The sequence below is a fragment of the Ictidomys tridecemlineatus genome, chromosome 3 (genome assembly GCF_052094955.1).
Source record: "Ictidomys tridecemlineatus isolate mIctTri1 chromosome 3, mIctTri1.hap1, whole genome shotgun sequence".
Taxonomy (NCBI): Eukaryota; Metazoa; Chordata; class Mammalia; order Rodentia; family Sciuridae; genus Ictidomys; species Ictidomys tridecemlineatus.
In genome coordinates, this window is record NC_135479.1 from 146582184 (window position 1) to 146603299 (window position 21116).

At 38.4% G+C, this 21116-nt stretch overlaps 1 protein-coding gene across 6 annotated transcripts in view; it reads left to right on the top strand.

Moving 5' to 3' along the window:
- The window catches only part of Golgb1 (golgin B1), a 63078-nt gene extending 44634 nt beyond the window's left edge, over positions 1-18444 (top strand). For 5 of the 6 annotated variants that reach the window (XM_005327648.5, XM_013359708.4, XM_013359709.4 and 2 more), the window contains 8 exons: positions 6714-6892; positions 9328-9490; positions 9681-9818; positions 13645-13788; positions 14589-14686; positions 15185-15319; positions 17606-17711; positions 17949-18444. In XM_005327648.5, the coding sequence (XP_005327705.2) occupies positions 6714-6892; positions 9328-9490; positions 9681-9818; positions 13645-13788; positions 14589-14686; positions 15185-15319; positions 17606-17711; positions 17949-18083 (1098 nt within the window). In that variant the 3' untranslated portion in view covers positions 18084-18444. Of the gene's footprint in view, positions 1-5646; positions 5693-6713; positions 6893-9327; positions 9491-9680; positions 9819-13644; positions 13789-14588; positions 14687-15184; positions 15320-17605; positions 17712-17948 lie in introns of those variants that run through there. The other variant, XM_040270284.2, reaches the window with a different exon arrangement.
- The last annotated feature ends 2672 nt before the right edge of the window (positions 18445-21116 follow it).

The following is a 21116-nucleotide window of genomic DNA, read 5'->3' on the forward strand; positions in this document are numbered from 1 at the left end:
TATTGTTTCTCTTGCTGAGAAAAAACTTTTTAGTTTAAGTAAGTCCCATTTGTTGATTCTTGCTATTAACTCTTGTGCTATGGGTGTCCTATTAAGGAATTTGGAGCCCGACCCCACAATATGTAGATCGGAGCCAACTTTTTCTTCTATCAGACGCAGAGTCTCTGATTTGATATCAAGCTCCTTGATCCATTTAGGATCTTTTTATTTATTTATTTATTTATATGCAGTGCTGAGAATCAAACCCAGTGCCTCATACCAGCTAGGCAAGTACTCTACCACTGAGCCACAACCCCAGGCCCTATTTTTCTTTCTATAGGAAAGGATAAACATATATGTGTTTTTGTTTATCATATTGCCTTTTTTAAAAAAATCAAAATTTTTCTTTGCACAAAATTCTCCACTGGTTTTAAAAGGACCATGAGATAAGAGTTGTTTTACATATTTCATATATACATGCAGAAACACAAATGTTTCCAGAATTTGTCCTAGTTTAATTGAAAGAAAGAATAGGGATCACTTAGTGTCATCTTATACTGACATTTAGCAGTATAGATCATCTGGTAACATTTAGGGTAGAAAGGACTCAGCTCCTCCCCAAAATGTAAACCAGCCAGGCTTGGTAGAGCAGGTATTGTAATCCCAGTGACTTGAGAACCTGAAGCAAGAGGATTTCAAATTTTCGGAGAGCCTCAGCAATTTAGTGAGACCCTGTCACAAAAATTTTTTTAAAAAGGGCTAGGGATGTAGCTTACTAGTAAAGTACCTATTGGTTCAATCCCTAGTATAAAAAGAAAATAAACCAACCCAAATTCATTAAGAAAAAAAGTCAAATATAGAAAATTTAGTTTAAGGATTTTTTTTAGTGAAGGATTATTTATATGCTGAACCATTAGCCATTTTCTCTTAATACTCAGCTGTTTTCAGTGACAAAGCCAAGGACAATTTATTGAAATTTTGTTCCTTTTCTTAAAAGCCAAGAGTTTATCCAGGTGTGCATGTATGCATGCGCGCGCGTGTAAGCGTGTGTGTTTCCTGAAAAGTTCTAGGTCATCAAGATTCAGAGGCAGAAATCTGGAATCATCAGAAGCAAGCGAGGTTGTCAGGGGATTCTACTTTGTGGCATTCCTATCTTCAGTTTCATGACAGTCTGTTAACTTGATTAAGGCCATGTGCTTCCAGGAAAATAGGCCAAACAGGAAATACATTGAGCTTATTAAAAGTTCAGATTTTCCATTTTCAAATGTGATCCATGCCCAGAATCTGAAAATTCTAGTTTTTAAATTGGCCCTAGTGAAAATTTCAGATGGTTTACCCTAACTGTAGTCTTAGGCAATTTTTTTTTCTTTGTAGGTATTGTGTTCATTCCTATTATACTTAATATCCAATTTTTATAAATAACCTTTTCTCTTTTATAATTTGGACAAAGCACCCTTTTTCAGTTCTGGCTTTGACATCAACACAGTTTTTCTTGTTTGTATTTTGAAAACACTCAGCTGGTTTTGTCCTAGGAACTTGGTGTTTTATATTCCTTTCAGAACACAAATGCAAAAGCTCCTCTTCACCAAGACACTAGTATATACCTCCAAGCTGGGCCCGTGTTGATTACCTTCTAAGTCATAACATTTTTCCTGGAGCTGTTAGGATAGATTCTGAATTAACTATGTTTCATTCAGTGAATCACTTTACTAGTCTTATCTATTGTAAATACTAAGTGCTAAACTTTATCTCTTGATACCTGTTCCATATTTTTGTTTGCTGGATATTGATAAACCAGTTTAAAAAATAGTTATTTCCTTGTCTCTGTAAGTCAAAGTAATATTCTTCTGTTCTCTTAGACTTAACAGCTGTCTATGATTTTATTTCATTTAACTATCAAGGTCTATCATTGCTTTATTCAGAATGTGCCCCCAAATGTCTTTCCTTTCCATCTTTAATATTCTTGGATAAGCTTCTAGATCTTACCCTTAAACTATTGTAATCATTTTGGTTTTGGTTTGTCACAGCTCTAGGTTATAATGTAAGTTATAAATGTAGCACAAGGCAATTACCATTCCTGGATAAATTTCTGAAACTCTACTGTCTTATTAATACCCTACTTTAAAACCTTTAAAAGTTATACTATCTCTAGAATAGGTTTTGGATTCAAACACCTGAGTCTGACATTTAAGACCTTATAATTGGTCTATATCTTTCTTTCCATCTTCCCTTTTATTGGTCCCTGCTCATACTATTCATCCCAGCTAAACTGACGTTCTCTGTATATAGTGATTATATCTGATACTTCCTACTTGCCCATATTATCATCCTCTCAGCCAAATTATCCTAATTTCTTTTCTGGGTGAGTACTTTCCATTATTTAAAAGTCATCTAGAGCTCAAATTCTCTGCTTACATTTCTCAATTGCTTGATTGTTACTTCCTTTGTACCTTCCTAGTACTTTTCTTATTATTTGTCCTTCATTGCCTTGATTTTTGTGTGTATGTATGATGTGTGTTTAATTTATATATACTATTATTTATTCAACTAGGTTGCAAACTCTTGAAAATGTCAGTCTTATACATGTTTGTACATATTATGGTATTTAGCATGGGGCTAACCAAATAGAGGATAATCAACAATTAATAGTCATCTTCTATATTTGTGCTTCTTACCGAAAACACCATTGTTTTCTCTGTTGTGTAAACTCTTATTTAGGGAAGTTAGGGAAAGTTTTGAGAACTTTATATCTACCATGAGAGAATCATAAAGCCCAGGTAGGTTTATAAATTACATAAAGGCTTTGATAGTCTGACCACTTTATACATGGTCAGCTGCAGTCTGGAGGACTTGCTGTATACTTTCAGAATGTATTAACTAACTATCCATCAACTCTTCTTTTTCAAATATCTAATTTGGAAGATTCTCAATCACTATATGTGGAATAAATATGGATTTTTGGTGGTGGTGGGGTGCTGGCGAGTAAACCTGGGGCCTCATGCATGCTAAGTGCACATTATGCTACTGAGATACACCCCCAGCCCAGGATATCTCATTTGAATCAGTGTTAAACATTCAGCATAGGTCAGCAGTTTATCCCCTTTGCTCACACTCAATATCAGGACCACCCAGAGATGATTTAGGATTGAGAGAAGTTTGAGTTACTTTTGTTCCTTCATTTATTTATTAGTCAGTGGGGGATGTTTTCCCAAATGAAATCTGAAGGTTCAAATGGTGAGAAATTAGCCCCAGGAATTCTACTGGGACATAACTACTTTGAAAGATTCTACAGTTTTCATAACTATCCACACTTCCTTAAGACTTTCCCATATTCTGATGATGCATTTAGTCATCTTTGGAGGTGCCTGTATCTATTTATCTCTGTTCACCTCATTCTAAAAATGTCATGAGGAAGCATAGAAAGATATAAACAGGTTTTTTAAAGATAAAAGGTATTGAAAAGAGAAAATATAGGACGGTGAAAGATTAAACCAGGATTAAATCCACTCAACTTGGATCAGTGCCCCAAGAAGTCACAATGTCCTATAACCTTTGTTAGAAAGATGGGCTGTTAATTGGCTCTGAGCTTTCTGGCAGTAATGAGAAAGATAGACTCAAAGCCATATGCTTAAATTTCAGTGTCCCTATTTTAGGAGAAAGGAAGAAAGAAAATTTACCTGCTCTAGATAATTATAGTTACTCTTTAAGTATTGAAGAAATATATATAATGTTTTCCTATAAAGAGAACACTGTATAGTTGTGAAACAACCTTTTACTTCTCTTTAATAAATATAACAAGGTGTTTTATAGACACACAGCTTTCTGATGATTTGATCTATTCTGAGGATAACATTGAAACTCCTCCAGCTAGAGTGGAGGAGTGAATGGAATGTATAAGTAATATATTTTTGCTTTAAATCAAAGCAAATATTTTTAAATATTTTATTTAAAAATAAAGTTACACATGGACATATTTAATTTTTCTAAGCTCTCTTACGTTCTATAGTTGTTTGGTGGGAAAAGCTAAGAGTAGCACCTCCAATCTCATTTCTTCTCCTGAGGCAATATGCTTTCAACCTTTAAGCATATTTCTTTGGTATTTCCTCAGTGTCTAAATATTGTGCTTATATTGCACTTTGACTTTTCATTTGTTGCATTAACTGTCGACTTTCTTCATACTAACAAGTTTTAACTTTCTTTATTCCCTCTGTTTTCACAGTATGTATGCACATTTTTTAATGTACAACCCCTTATCTATTTTCTTATTGTAATTTAATTTTAATTTCTGTTAAATCAATTCAGTATTTTTATGACTAAAAATGCTATTAGAATTGAGATGCATTACTTATATTTTCCTCATCATCTGTCTTTCCTAGCGTTATAACTGTGTTTTTGTTTTTGTTGTTTCTTAGTTTTCTTTGTACTTATCAAAGTGATTCACTTGTTGAAATCTCCTGTTTCTTACATCCTATTTCTTCTTGGTTTTGTGTCATTGCTTTTGTGAAATCATTCTGTGTCTCCCTAAGAAAAGGTACATGGGAGGTAAATTTATTGAAAATGTTCTTTCTTCTCCCATACCTGATTGATAGTTTGGGTGAGTATAGAATTCTAGATTGATAATAATATCCCTTCAGAATCATGAAGAGGCTGGTTGGTTGCCTATGGTTTACAAGTCTAAAGCTATTCAAATTCCCGGCCTTTTGTGTGTGATCTGTTTCCTCCCTCCCACTCCTCTTTATCCCTTTTTCTCTCCTTTCCCTTATTACTCTATCCCCTGTTATGAACTTTTATGATAACATGATTTGGTGGGTCTGTTTTCCTTTATCAACCAACTCAGTCGTTTGGCTACACTTTGCGAAGATGTTTTTCATCTTTATCACTTGGCCTCAGGATTGAATTTTCACTTTTACCAATATGTTCTTAATTTCTAAGGAATTTTTGTCTTTGTCTCATAGATTTTCTAACTTATATCTCTCCAGTGATAATGGTGATAGGTTGGCTTGTTGCTTTTGTTTTGTTTGGCATTTTGTTATAATTAGCTTTTCTTTATAATTTTTAATTTCTGCTCAATGTCTCTTCAATATTCTCTCTTAAATCTTTCAGTACATTACATTTTTCCCCCTCTTATCTCTTCCAAATTAACTTGTGGTAGATTCTTTAATCTCTTAATGTTAGCCATTCCTTAGGTGAAGGTTAAACTTTGGTTTTCATGTGTATGGGTAGGGGCTAAAAAGCTTATAGGTAGAGCTTACCACCTGTGAGTTTCATTGTGTGGGTGATCTTGTTGAGCCTATTTGTGTTAGTTCCCCAAAATGGTATCTGGCAACCTCAGATTTTTGAGAGGGAGCTTCTCATTTTCTATATGGAAGTAAACAAGCACTCTCCGAGCTGAGCTGGAGATAAGGCTATAAGCATTCATAAAACATACATTTAATTATTCTTGTTTTGGAATAGTATTCTTACTTGCCACTTGCCTGATGTTCCATGGTCCAGAGATACTTCCTTTACCTTCTCCAGAGAATAAAGCTCAGTGTTGTCAATTAGAGCAACACAAAGTGGTACTGAGGAGGGGATCTAGAGATGAAATTGTTTCTTAAGCAGCTTTCATCTAATCCTCCTTATCTCAGCTACCACCTTCCTCCGACCCCCATCACCATTTTTTTCCAGAAGTACCTGGTGCTGTTAATTCCTGAGCCTTTGAAGATTCTGCAGAGTAAGTTGTATTGGTTCTTGGCTTTTCTTACTGCCAGCTTAAGATTCAGCTTTCTCAGATCTAAGTCAGTTACCACTTATTCATCTGCTTTTCAGCTTCCAAAATGTGTTGCTGCTGACTTTTCTGATGTCTTTTGTTCTTGTGTTGTATGCTTTAAAAAAAATTTTTTTAAATGCCTGTATTGTAATGCTAATCACATTTCTGAGAAGGTGAAAGAAGTGTGTGTCTAGGTTCTTGTCTTTGCCCAGATGTCCTAACATTATTTCTATCAAGACTTAATGAGTATTGGGGGATAAAGAGTTTGAAAATACACCTGGAATATAAAACCAAGTCCTTCATCGTCATCATCATCATCATGACTAACTTTACATGTGAAGTGTGTTAATTTTTTCACTGGATGCTCGTATCCTAATGAAAAAAGTACTATATCTCCATTTAACAGATGAGGGAAATTACGACTTAGAGGGTATGAGGAGCATTTGTATAGTCACACATCCAAGAAATAGTAGGTCATGCAACTGCAGAGCCTAAGTGCTCTTAACCACTGGACTGCACCACCTTCTTAACATTAGCTAATCAAGTTCAAATTGATGTCTATGTAAGAAAGTTTGGAAGCCTAACCCAGGACACATGACTATATGGAAAACCAATCAGTCTTTACGCTTCTTGTTCTAGGGTGTAACCACCCACAGTGAAGTGGTAGGTCCCTTCAGTCTATCCCATGTCAGAGTTATAACTCTGGAATCAACTTAGAATCCTGGGAGCAGGGTGGGTATGGAGACGAAGTTGCTGAAATGGTCTCCAGCCTTGATGGCTGTCCATGGGTGATTTCCAACAGCATGGCTGTGTGTGTTTCACCATTTTAGAGACTCTTGCCTGTAGTGTTATGTTTTAGTGGGTGATGTATCAGGTGCTGGTAGTCTGTTGCCATGTCTGACTTGACTTGTGGGAGAGCTACTGATGACTTAGCTTGGTGAATGAGATGTGATGAGTCATCCTTTAACTTTCCTTTTGGTTAAAGCTGAAGGAATTGAAGAATCTGCAGCAGCAGTACTTACAGATTAATCAAGAGATCATTGAATTACGTCCACTGAAGGCTCAACTTCAGGACTATCAAGATAAGACAAAAACATTCCAGATTATGCAAGAAGAACTCAGGCAGGAAAACCTCTCCTGGCAACATGAGCTGCATCAGCTCAGGTATGATGATCCCTGCATTTGACCCTTTTCATTTCACTTTCTTTTAACTTTTAATTTTGAAATAGATTTATAGAAAGTTGCAAAACTAGTACAGAGAGCTCTTGTGTACTCTTTACCCAGTTTCCTCTGAAGATAGCAAACTTACATAACTATAGTACAATATCAAAACTAGGAAATTGACATTGGTACCATTTACAGGTCTTCTTCAGACTTCACCAATTTTATGTGTACTTATTTGAATATGTGTATGTGTAATTCTGTGCAGTTTTGTCACATATATAAAGACACCATGTAAACACTACAACCCAGACAGTAGAACTACTCATCACTACAAGTATGTCCTTAGTGCTACTAGTTTATAGTCACATTTTCCTCTCCCCTTCCGCCCTCTTGCACTGAATCCCTAATCTCTGGCAACTACTAATTTATCCTCCATCTCTATAATTTTGTCATTTTGAAAATGTTTTATAATTGGAATCTTACAGTTCGTGGCCCTTTTCCCCCACTCTCCAGAACATACATTTTAAACATTTATTTTTATTGGAATTTTTTGGTTATACATGAAAGTAGAGTCTATTTTGATAAAATTATACGTGCATGGAATATATCTTATTCTAATTAGGGCACCAGTCTTCTGGATGTACACAGTGGTGGGATTTACTATGCCATATTTATATATGTGTGTATAAGAAGGCTATGTCAGATTTTTCCCACTGTCTTTTCTATTCCTATCTCCCCTCCCTTCCCTTCATTCCCCTTTGTCTAATACACTATTCTCCTCCTCACCTTATTGAGGGTTAGTTTTTACATATCAGAGAAAACATTTGCCCTTTGGTTTTTTGTGATTGATTTATTTTAGCATGATAGTTTCCAATTCCATCCATTTACTAGCAAATGTCATAAAGTTATTCTTTTTTATGACTGAGTAATATTCCATTGTGTGTGTATGTGTATGGTAGAGAGGCTATTTTTACAAATACTAAAGGAAAATAGCTGGGGTCAAATAGAAGCCTTACTTTTGGCCAGATTCAGGGAATAGAAATGACAGCAGCTAATATTTATTGAGTGTTCAGTATGTGCCAAGCTCTATGCTTGTTACATAGTAAGTATCTTATTTAATCCTTATGATAACATTAAGGAGTTGATAGTTTATTCTGTTTTATTGAAAAGGCCCAGAGGAATTAAGAACTTCTTACTCAGAGTGTGTTCCTAGTGTATTGTGGAGCCAGCTGTTGATCCGAAGTCCTTCAGAGTCTACAGCTGCGTTCCCTTTTTTTCCCCCCACATTTTTTATTGGTGGATTATAGTGGATGAGATTTGTTGTTACATATTCATACATGTATACAATACACAATATAATAAAAAAAATTTGGCCAGTATCACTTACTCATCAATCCCCACCTCCCACTCTGTGGTCCCTTTCCTCTACTGATCTCCCTTTGGTTTTCATGAAATCCACCCCTATCTTTCTTTTCCTTTTCCACTCTAGCTTCCAGATATGAGAGAAAACCTACAACCCTTAACCTTCTGAGTTTGACTTATCTCACTTAACACAATAATTTCTAGTTCTATCATCTTCCTGTGAATGATATAATTTCATTTTATTTATGTCTGAATAAAACTCCTGTGTATATATACCACATTTTCTTTAACCATTCATCCGTTGATGGATACCTAGGCTGGTTCTATAGTTTGGCAATTGTGAATTATGATGCTATAAACATGGGTATGCCTGTATCTTTGTAGTATGGCTTTGATTCTTCAGGATAAATGCCAAGGAGTGGTATAGCTGGGTCAAACGGTGCTTCCATGCTTAAGACTTTTGAGGAACTTCCATACCGATTTCCATAGTAGCTGTAGTAATTTACAGTCCCACCATCAGTGTAAAAGTGTTTCTTTTTCTCCACATCCTCTCCTGCAATTGCATTCTTATAGCCATGATGTTATCATGGTGCTGCCCTGCTATCAATTATAATGGTTTCCTGTGTCCTACATGGCCTGACCTCATTTCTCTCCATTCTTGTTTATAACACATGTACTTTAGTACTGCATCCCACAATTTTAAAATTCATTCTGTAATTCAAACTTTTGCTTAGTGCCTTTTGCTTAGTTTTTTTTTCCTGCACTTGGAACACTTTTCCCATTTTGGAAACTCAATTCATTATACAGATTCCAGACCAAATGCCAACTTCTCTGTGAATTTAGTCCAGGCCAGCCAGTTGTGGAATTCCTTTTTTAGTTCTGCATCAATTTGTTGCATGTTTATGTTTATAACATAAATTTCACTGATTATATATTTTCTTTATTTCATGTCTAAGAACTCATAATGGTTTTAAATATAGAATTATTTACAAGTAATTACTCATGAGTATGTTTTTTACCTATCCTTGTTCCATGAGATTTTTGTTTGTTTGTTTGTTTGTTTTGTTTTCTAGGATGGAGAAGAGTTCCTGGGAAATGCATGAGAGGAGAATGAAGGAACAGTACCTTATGGCTATCTCAGATAAAGATCAGCAGCTCAGTCACCTACAGAATCTTTTAAGGGAATTCAGGTCTTCATCCCAGACTCAGACCCTCAAAGCACAATACCAAAGACAGGTGAGGAATCAGTGTTGATTGAAATTACCATTACCAGAAAACATCAGCTTCATATAAGTTAAGTGCCCATCTGCCACTATTAGGCGAGCTACCTTATGACTTTCTGTGGGGTGAGCAGGGTTTCTAGAGGGAAGGAATTAAGCATGAGAAATCTTAGAAGAAAATTTCTTCAATGTTTGTATCCTGGCAGGCATCCCCACAGACATCAACTTCCCTTGACGGATCACAAAACCTGGTTTATGAAACAGAACTTCTCAGGACCCAGCTCAATGACAGCTTAAAGGAAATTCACCAAAAAGAAATAAGAATTCAGCAATTGAACAGCAAGGTAAGTGTTTGCTGCTAATTGGAATTTGGTTTCTTTTTCCAATGACTAGAAGCAAGATGATAAGTAGAAGCTGATTCAGCATAGGTTCCCCGCTGTAGCACAACTTTCTCAGAACCTGGGTTGCTTATTCCAAAGTACTAGACACAGGACCATTTTCTTTTCTGTGCCCTTGGAGAGGAGACAGTCCTTGAAGATGATTTGGAAAAATCCATACAGTAAGAATAAAGAACTACTCTAGGAAGCTTTCCTCCCAGCATCATCTCCGCACCCGAATCACTTGTTAGTAACATTGGGGTAACTCCCTACCTCATCTTTTATGAATAATTATCCTTCTGTTGCTTTTTGACTAGTCAGAAATGTTCTCCAGTGGCTAAATCCCTACCTGCCTTCTTCAGAATCCAGTTAAGAGTCTGTGTTAAAAATAGAAATAATTTAAGAGACCAGACTCTGGAGCCCAGAGATTGGCTTCAAGGAGAGTGTATATGCCTCAAAATGTATGCACAATGGGTTATGCATAGGTTTCTCATCAGTTCAACAAGAGTCTGGGGTCAAAAATTGTAAAACTCAGTAGGCTCTTTTCACAGAAGAGGAAAAAGGCCTAGTATAATACAGTAATTTACCTAAGATGTTAAGAGGAGGTCATTGTGAAGCAAATGTGATCTTTGTGGAAAAGCACGGTGCATGTCATAAGTTGAACATACTCATTAAATGGTGTTAAATTCAACTAATTGATACTAAAGTGTAAGAAACTAATACTATTAACTTAGGTAGAGAAAACTGCATTTTTAAAAAGTGGATCCAAACAAACTGGTGAAATTGCAAATCCCCCTTTGTTGGGGACATCTGTATGGGAGTTTCAGAGGGCCTCTGAGCAGCTGCCACCCAGTTTCCCTTCCATATTGTCAGATATTCCAGAAGTTGCAGAATAGGTCTATAGCCCCTCTTCTTGCAGTGAGCTAGTTCCCATCTCAATCCTTAAATTTGCTCAAACATTTGACCTCTAAACATTTGACCATGACTGTCTCTGAGTATTTGTCTTCTAGGACAATGTTAAAACTGGAATTCAGGAGTATTTGAAAAGATGCAATCATTTTGGTGGATAGCAACTAAAACAATTCTAAATGTTTGATTGAAGTAAAACATAGAAAAGCATTAGATCATAGGTGTAGTATGATATATTATCACAGCTATGTGATTAGCACACAGATCAAGAATCAAAATGTGCCAGAACCCCAGAAGTGCCCTGTGCCCTCTTCTATTCCCTACCACCCACCTTAGAACTACGTATGAGTAGAGTCGTAGCTTCTCTGTTGTGTGGCTTCATTTATTTTGTGAGATTCATCCACTTTGTTGAATATAATGTGATTTTTTTTTTCATTCTTTTGCTGTACAGTATTGTGTTGTACCGTAATTTCTCTCTTCTATTCTTGAAAGACATTTGGGTTTTTCCAGTTTGGAGCTAAGACGAATAGTGCAGCTAGAGTTCTTTGAGAGAAAAATCAATAAAAATATTTATTTATAATATAGATGAACTTTATGTTTCAGTTAAATGTATGTGTAAGCCTATGGGTTACAATCAAAGTTGTATTTTTTGACAGATTTATTGAGATATAATTCCACTAAAAGTACAAAAAACACTGCTACAGGTCATTGTTATTCTGAGTGAGAAACAGCTCTTTTAGAACTCAGCTAGAAGGTACCTAGCTACCTAGCCTGGGTTCATTAACAGGGAACTCTTATTTGCCCTCTATGAGTCTAGTTGTGTGTTAGGTGTTAAGGATGCACATAGGGGCCTCTCTTGAAGTTTTTACAGTCCTTTGAGTTTATCCTCACTCTTAAATTGGTCCCAACTAACTAGGAGAATTGTTTCTGGGGCCCTAGAATCCAATGGCCTAGATGGGTGGTCAGCATAAAATGATCTCTCTCTAAAGCCACTTTTCCTTAGATGTTTCTACCAGCACGGTTAGATATCTGTGTGTACTGTAAAAATATTCTCAATATTTTAAAATGTAAGAGGGATAAATAATGATAATTTTAGTCTATATCATTCCCCCAAATGTGGACATGATGAAATATAGTAGCTTATAAGCAGATGTCAGCAAACTGTTCCTTAGTGGCTTAGAAGAATAAATATTTGAGATTTGTAGACCTGACAGTGTATCTATGATTCTCTGCAGTTGTAGTCCAAAAGCAGCAATACACAAATGAATGAGGTGATTTTATTGCAACAAAACCATATTTACAATAAAAGGACTCCAGTCCCTGGATCATGGTGCCAGCCCTAAACTAAAGGCACCGTGTTTATTCTAGACCAAGCAGTGCAAACATTAGGAGGTGGCATATTACTGATAGGTAATTTGGTTTCTCCAGTTGTGGGAGTTTTCGCTTCCAGTGAATTTTGCATGCCTTTTCCTTCCTCTTTTATATCAGCTAAGGGAAAAGTATGAGGATTTTTTTCAATATGAAGGGTTTTTCTGTTTGTTTTTGTCTTGTTTGGTTTTTATATGTGCATATGTTTGGTATGATTTGAACTATTCATTGTGGCCAGGGACGTTTTCTTTCTCCTGTGTTAGAAGATTGCATTACTCCCTCTGTCTATAGTTGTCATTGTTCTCATTACTTTGTCTTCAAATTCATATTGCCTCTCACATATTTACATACTTTTCTTTACTAATACCAGTCCACAACTGCAGGTACCCATGACTTTCTTAACGTCCCTTGCTGGGCCCTCCAATTGGATTTATCAGGTAGTAGATAAGAGTTCTAGACTTGAAATCAAGAACCACATTGAACCAGGGTCTGACATCTGCCAGCCACACAACTTTGGACAAATCACTACTCATTTTTTTTTAACCATTTGTGGACAAGGACAGAAGTCCTTTCTCTACATCTTTCAAATAAGATTATACTTGTAAAAGTGCTTTGTAAGCTGAGACTTGCTCTTCAGAACCACGTAAAGTAAAAAGTAAAGAGCAAATTTTATCTTAATAAGTAATTTTATAAGTATGTGTAATTCTCTTGTTTTAATTTTATGTGTGCATCAAATGCCCCCCCAAGTATCTCTAAAAAACAATTTATTTTCTCTAAAACATTGTTTGATTTGACTGTTGAATCTGTGAAAATCAATGCTCCTAGTGTAGTTATTTGCATGTCTTTAGGTGTGTTTGGATTTATTCTATTTTCACTTCTAACATATTATACCTAACACACATTATAATTAATCTATTCTTTTTGTTAGTACCGGGTTTAAACCCAGGGGTTCTCTACCACTGAGCTACATCCCCTTCCCATTTTGTTTTGTTTATTGTTATTGTTTTGAAACAGGGTCTTGTAAGTATCCAAAGCTGGCTGCAAATATTTGATCCTTCTGCCATTACAAGCATGTGCCATCATATCCAGCTTATGATATTTTACTCTATTCTCTTGATACTGTGGTATTGAAGAATCTGTCCAGTAATATTATTGTACAAATTTTTAAGTGACAGTGCTCTTTCTAGCTATATTGAATTTGGGATTATAGTCATTTATTACTAGTTTAACTTGGACCCAACCTATTGCCTTCCTTTCTCCTCTTATATTCCTGGAATAGCTTATCCTAGTAGATTTTTGGGTTTCTGTTTCATGGTTTTTCAGTCAATATTCTAGGCACCATTAAAACAATAAAAAAAATTCCCTGCTACTCCTCCAGAATAATTTTCTTTTCTTGGTTGAAACAACTAGGCATTTTCTCACTTTGACATGCACTTAAAAATTTGATCCTTAAAACCCAGCAGTGCTATAGTAAAATGGTTCTGTGGAAGGGCACTTATCCTCACTTGTGTTTCAGTTCTCTCAGCTCCTTGAAGAGAAAAACACCCTCTCCATTCAGCTATGTGATACTAATCAGAGTCTTCGTGAGAACCAGCAGCACTACACTGACCTTTTTAATCACTGTGCAGTCTTGGAGAAGCAGGTCCAAGATCTGCAGGCGGTGAGTAAGAAGGAAGTGAGAATGAAGAAGTACTAGGAAATTGAGGGCAAGTGGTAAAGCATAAAGAGCAGCCTCAACGACGCTTCCACAGGTAGGAGTGATGTCAGTGGGGCAGAAGAGGAGAATGTAAAGGAAATGGGAAAAAAGTCTAGGAAAAACTACAGAATGGAAGGATTAGAAGAAAAAAGATGAGTGAGACAATGAGAGAGAAATCAAAACTTGAGTAGGAAATAGTAATGACAGGCTTGGGCCCTCCAAAACTGAGAAAGTATGGATTTTGCTTTAAGAAATATGAAAACTGTAGGAGGACCTGGGAGACAAAATAGGCAAAACTGTGGAGGCCGTGGAAAGAATGTGGTTTTGAAGCTCGTGGAGGCTGAGAATTCATATGAGTTCCATCAGACACACAGAAGGGGCTTGGAGAGTTCACAAGCAAGGGAGGGACCAGAGTTCTCGAAATCCATGAGCCCCACTAGATGAAAGCAGACATTTATGGTGAGGTTTAAACTTGCAAGAAGATAAATTAAAAAATGAGAATGTGAGGAGAAAGCTAAGGAAGAGACAAGGGTTTTAGGGAGGTGACTGATCTACCAGAGCAGATTCTCACTTCTTAACCTGCACTTGAGAATTGTAAGTGAGAATATTCCTGTCCAGGATTTCTCATTCTCTCCCATTTTCTACTTGTATAAAATTTCTTCTTCTCTCCAAACTCTACTTGTAAAAACTGAGAACTCATTTTTTACAAATAGAGTTTCATAAATGCTTTCATTACTGAATTATTAAGCTCATTCTTCTTCTAGGGGCTACCACATGTAGATGTTGCTCCAGGAGCTCCCCAGGAAAAGAATGGAGTTCACAGAAAGAGTGATCCTCAGGAATCAAGGGAGCCACAGCAAAGGTAGGGGAGCAGGACTCTTCCTGGGCATACATAAATGCACAGAAGTCAGGCAGTCACCTAGCTTGTACTGTGGTCCACTATATGACTATATGTCTTATTTATTTATTTAGTGGTGCGGGGATCAAACCCAGGACCTCACACACTCTAGGCAATACCACTGAGTTATATCCCAGCCCATATTGTGCCTTATTATCTTTTTGGCCTCAGAGAAATGATGTAAGAATTAAATAGTAACAAATGGTATGTGTGAAAAGTTTATAAAGCCAAACAGCAACACCCCTAACAAATACTGTGGCATTGAAATGAAAGATATTGTCAGTCCTCAGACATCCTGAAGCTATTTCTGCAGTTTCATTTAATCTCTCATCAGCTGTGCTTTTAAGATGTGTGTGTGTGTGTGTGTGTGTTTGTGTGTGTGTTCATGTTCAGAGAAGCTTCTATAAACTTTCCTGCTGTTCTGCATCTAATGATGCTCACTGTTTCCCTTTTATTTTGAAGCTTTTCTGAAGCCCAGGAGCAGCTGTGCAATACCAAACAGGAAGTGAATGAATTAAGAAAGCTGCTGGAAGAAGAACGAGACCAAAGAATAGCTGCAGAGAATGCCCTCTCTCTGGCTGAAGAGCAGATCAGAAGGTAAAGTTGAATCGGGGCAGCCTCTGATCTTTTCTCGTTGCATTCATGAGCATTTGCATGGCCAGACTCAGGATTCATTATGATCTTACCCTCACTAGGAGACAGGTGCTGCAGTGAGTGTAGAGTCATATTGTGGTCACCCAAAAGAACACTACTTTTGGAGTCTAGGAGGGCCATGCTTCCCAAAGCAGTTTTTAGAAAATAATAATAATAATGATAACAATAACAATAACAAAATCTGCCAATCCTATGATATGAAGTAAGCTTTGAAAAGTATTTTGCATCCCCACAATAACTGTGGGTATTTGGGTTCTTCAGAGGGCCAAATCAACAACAACCTCCATTCCTTATCTGAGATCTGAATCAATTGAAGTCATTTTTTTAAAGATTAAAACATAATACAAGATGAAAAGACCATTTTATAAAGCTGACTTTTAAAACTAAATAACTTTATTAGCAAATGATACTTCCTAAGCCTGCACTTCCTCTCCCAGTCACAGACTAAACTTTCTCTGTAGAAGATTCTGCTCTTGCCATACTCAAAACATTGGAATCACAGAATGAATTGTGCTTCTTGGGAATAATTTGCACAATATGTGATTGGAAAGGATGGGACTACAGAACCCGTATTCATTATTACCAGCTCACTAGTTGAGAGAATCACTATGCATGAGAGGGTGAAGTGACTACAAGTATTTGTCGCTGGAAATCCTTTTATGTGGAAAGAAACATTAAAAGAAAGCTCTTGTGTTATGTCTAGGGTTATGTTATGTCTGATCAAGCATCTGCCTGTTAACTGGGGTGGAAATTCATTGTATTTGTGTTCAAATGCCTTCTTGCAAAGCTTAAGTGTCAGAAGAGGCAGCCCAGGGAGCGGGTCTTATTTGAAATCCCTTTTTTTCCCACTCAGCATATTCAGAGCTTGTTAAAATTTAGCATCCATGTGGGCCTTGGTGTGCAGCTTTAAAGGTGGCTCGGTGGAGGCACAGCACAGCTTTGGGTTGTCTTGCTGTCTCTGCCCAGCATTTTCAGGCCTTTCACCTATAGCTATTTCTCTTCTACTTGCTGTGGAATTGCTTAGACCTGTAAGACCTGGCCCATGTGGAGGTGGATCCCCCTAATGCATAATTTACTTACCCAAGGCAACTTGAGACTGCATAGCACAGGGTGACTCCTGAGCCTGTGGATGAGCTGCATAATCCAAGCCCAGCCCCTTATAGTTCCTCTTTGGCTGTGATGTGGAATGGAAATTGGGATAGCTAATTAAGTGCTTACCACCTTGGCCAAGTACTTTAAAGTCTTAGGGACCACACACGTGTACTCTGTAGTGCATGGGGAACTCAGTGGCCTTGCAGTTGAAAAGCAGCCCACACTGGTGGCTCAACAATACCTACGGACATCCCATCCTCCCTCAGCCTGACTGACTTGCCTCCAGAGTAATAGAACATGCAGTTTAGGGTCAAGGCTGCCTCTGAGAAACATACTTCATGAAGGATCAAACATACAGAAGGTGTATTCTGCAGTCAGCCTGGGGCTCAAGAGGAAAGCAGGTGGTGGGGGTGGGGGAAGCAAGGCTGCACATGCTCAGGATCTCTTTCCAAACTCACAGATCAGATTCAGGTATTCCTTCTCTCCTGGAGAAGAGTGTGACCTGTGATAGATATCCCCCAGGAAGAAGAAGCATGAGGAGAGGAGCATTCCCTCCTGCCCACCCCAGTTAACAGGCAGATGCTTGATCAGATGTGCTCTCACCACAATTCTCATTTTCCTCAAGAGACCATTGGGTGAGTGATGGCAGCTTCTTCCTTAAATGGAGAAGTTCCAGTATGAAATAAATAAGCAAATCAGTAAAAATGAAGCCGGAAGCAGTAGAGGCTGCCAGTGCAATTTAATTTGAAGAACCCCACAGAAAAATTTAATATGTTTTTGCCTCTTAGCCTTTAATAAGTGAAAAAGAAAATATGATAAGTTTCTCTGAATCAGATGTGTGTAGTGGAAAAAACAAAAACAAAAACTGGATATTGGCTTCTGGTTCCACTGCTTGCTGGTTGTGTTCCCAGGGGTAGGTCACTCCACCAACTCCAAAGCATCTGAGCCAGCACTTGGTACATAGTAGACAGTCGACTCCTGGTAGTTAGTATCACCTTTACTACTCTGGAGCCAGGCACTGCAGAGCAGCCTTTGCTGCAGATCCCCTGTGCTATCTCTGGCTGGGTGACCAGGAAGACTTCCCCAACTAGCCTCTCGTGCTATGAACCCATACTGTGCCTCTTTTTCCTTACACAGGCTAGAACACAACGAATGGGATTCTTCCCGGACTCCTATCATTGGCTCGTGTGGCACTCAGGAGCAGTCATTCTTAATAGATATCACGAGCAACACCTGTCGAAGGGTAAGAAGGGACAACGCAGAGAGGGTGTGCTCTCAGGGCTGCCAGTGTTGAGGGTCCAGAGTCAAGCAGAGAGTATATAGAAGACTAGCCACTGAGCAGGTGATGTCTCTAAGACTAGAGGGTGCAGAAGACTTAGAGGAACCTGGTGGAATTTGCCAACTTGCATGATTAAAGGGGAAGGGAAAAGAACATAGCCCTTTATGATGAAACTCTCTGACTGTCAGGTTTTTCTTTCAGACTCGGAGTGGTGCTGGATGGAAGCGGGTCCTGCGGTCACTCTGTCATTCACGAACCCGAGTGCCACTGTTGGCAGCCATCTACTTTCTGATGATTCATGTTCTACTTGTTCTGTGTTTCACAGGACACCTATAAACTTAGTTGTCACTTTTTGGACCATACCCCTCAGAACTTGGAAGTCTCTCACCTCTATTGCCATAATTATCTATTCCAGTGGAACAGTCTTCCCATTTACAGATCATCTCTCTGCCTCTCCAAGAAAAGTGCCTGCAAAAACAGAGGTGGAATGAGGACAGGTTGGAACTTCGGGGACTGGAGAGTCTGCTTTCTTCTACTGCCCAGGGCCCAAATACTCTGCTTAATCTGAGACGCCTCACAGTTGGTTGGTTCAGAGTTGTGCAGGTCCTGATGTTCTGTGGTCCTATGAGATACTGAGACATGTCTTTCAACCAAGTCAAGAGAATGGTCCTAATAAACCTAATAATTTGAATTTCAATATTATTTTGATTGATAGCTCTTTTTGTTTCACTTGTCTATATTTTCTCCTGCTTCAGGGGAAAGTTCTAGGGAATAAACAACTGGCCTCATAGACATGTGATTAGATGTCTTGCTGAATAGGATGGGAGCTGAAGAATTCCTCAGGGACTTATCATGGGGAAGGGGACAGCATCTTTTCCCCTGACTGTTCTTCCACTGGAGGGAAAGTTGTGGTCCTGGTCTATAAGGACAGCACCCATTGTCTGTGCCCTTGATCACACGTAGACTAACTGACTGGCCTCCATAGTAATATATTTCTACAATGTATTAAGTGGCCGATACCTTTCCCTGAAAGGCAAGAACAACTGGCTTTGGACACCAGTGTTCAGATTCTTATCATTCCAGTTACTCGTATGTGCTTCAGTTATGGACCCTGAGATATGCTCAGGGGCCAGCAGGGGCCATTGCAGGGTGGGGCATTGACTTCCAGCCCAGGGGTGACTAGTGTGATGCCCACACTGCACCTCTTGAAGCACTCAGCTCCAGTGCTCTTGGCAACAGTTATTCCAGTTTCCCAGCCCCATACTCACCTACCTCTGAGGACCAGAGGGCTGAGGCAAGAGGAAAGAGAATATAGAGAGACAAAATATTTAAAATCAGACCTAAGAACGACAGCCAGGGGAAATTCCATCTGTGCCTGTTCTCTGCCACCTCTCTCTCCTCACACACCCTCACTAGTTTGTGACTCTCTTATTATATTCAAGATATGTCCCCTGCCTATTCTCCCTACCTATGGAAGAGAGGAGACTGGAGGGATCACTAATCTGTTCACAATCTTTGCTCTGTGGTGATTAAATCTTGGTCACAGTATCCCAGGAACTTTCCTGAATAATTGTAAAATAAAATTATTTTCAGACTGAGTAGTTTTGTGTGTGCATGTGAATTATGAACATGGTTGTTTATATACCTAGTGTTTGTACACTGGGAATGGGGGAAGGAAGAGAGGGGAAGAAGGAATGGGCTGCATAGAAATGTCTACAAGTCTAAAAAGCTCTACATACTCAGGCTTCCTCCTCACTGACCAACATCAGTAATGGCTGCAAGCATCCTTCTAGCCTTAGTTGCTGGACCCCAGTCCTAATACTGAACCAAGAAAGCTAGGTCTTAGGATATTGAATTCATTAGACTGTTCATGTTCTATTCTGTCTTAGAAGAACTCTTGAAAACATTAGGCCCCTAGAGATGCCTTTGGGTGGGAGTAGCCGGAGGAGAGTTTAATAGCACAAAGCAGGTCAGGTGGGCATATTATCATGTTTTTATATAAAGTTGCTACTTGGGAAAAGCTAGACCCCTTTCTAAAGATACATTAGCTAGGTTAATGGAGCCTAGTGTATCTGGTTTCAAAGCCCACGCTACTTCTGCCTGCTGCATCTCACTATATCATCAAGAATGACCTTGAGACATTTGCAGAGGGGTATGGGTTTTCTTGTGTCATCTGGAAGTTCTGTGGTTTCTTCAGAGAACTGTGTTCCTATATGTTGTGTCAAATATCTGGTCTGTTAGTTCCAATTATGATACTACATTAGGATTCCAAATGAAATGAAAGTTTTTTCCCTTTCTACAAACTTTTCCTTAAAATAGTTTCCATGCCCCCACGATAAATACGAGAGAACAAATGAATAAAACTACCCAGTTTATCTCAGATTTGGAAGTGACTTTAGAAACTTTCTGCCCCTTATTCAGAGATGCCCTTTTCTCTATGGTGGACCAATTCCAGTCCTGCTTGGGCCCCTTGGGGAGTCCATGACCTGTGAGCAAGTTTAGGAGAGGCTAAATTGGATACAATAATAAACAACTGCCACTCCTCAGTGGTTAAACAACAAAGGGTTATTTTTTGAAGATTCCAAGTCCCACAATGATTGGGGCTCTACTCATGTTGTCATTGTCAGCCACCCCCACCCCCACCCCCAGCTGCCCAAGGAGCCTCTCTGGGGAATTGTAGATTGCCTTGACAGGCAATGAGAGAAAAAACATAGCAAAACTTGCAGTGATCTTGAAGTAGAAAAGGATACACTTCTAACAGGTTACCTGAGCAAGTGTGACTTCAAGAGGAAAGGGAAGGACAGCTGATCTGGATGGACAGTCCTAACATCAGATGATACCACCTGGTTCTTTCAGAATTCTCTCTGAAACCAAATCCTCCTGGTGAGCTCCGACTCCACACAGCCTCCGAAACAACCAGGAATCTTTCTCCCTCCATGCTTTGACTTGCCCCTCATTAGTTATTCTCTCCTGTCAATTGATGAATTCTTATTTAGACATGGACTATGTGCAGGTCTCATTTTGAAGTGCTGTGGGTAATGCAGAAGTGAATTATTTTTTAAATCTTAACTCTTCAAAATCTACATGTAAATCACTTTTCCCTTTAGGGCTTTCTTGGTTACTACAGCCTACATCAAATGCTTTGAATTCTTTTACTACTGCAAATGCAGCTGCCCACCTATGCAGGACAAATGCTGATCTATGACATTTCCTGATGGGTTTTCCAGCTCAATGTCTCTGTTTCTATGACGAGATTACAAACTTGGAATGAAAACAGAGTTTTTTGTGATTGCCTCATGATCCTCAAAACCTTGCAAAAAACTAAATCATTTAACCCTTTTAATTTAAGTGCCTAAAGCAGAAGGAACT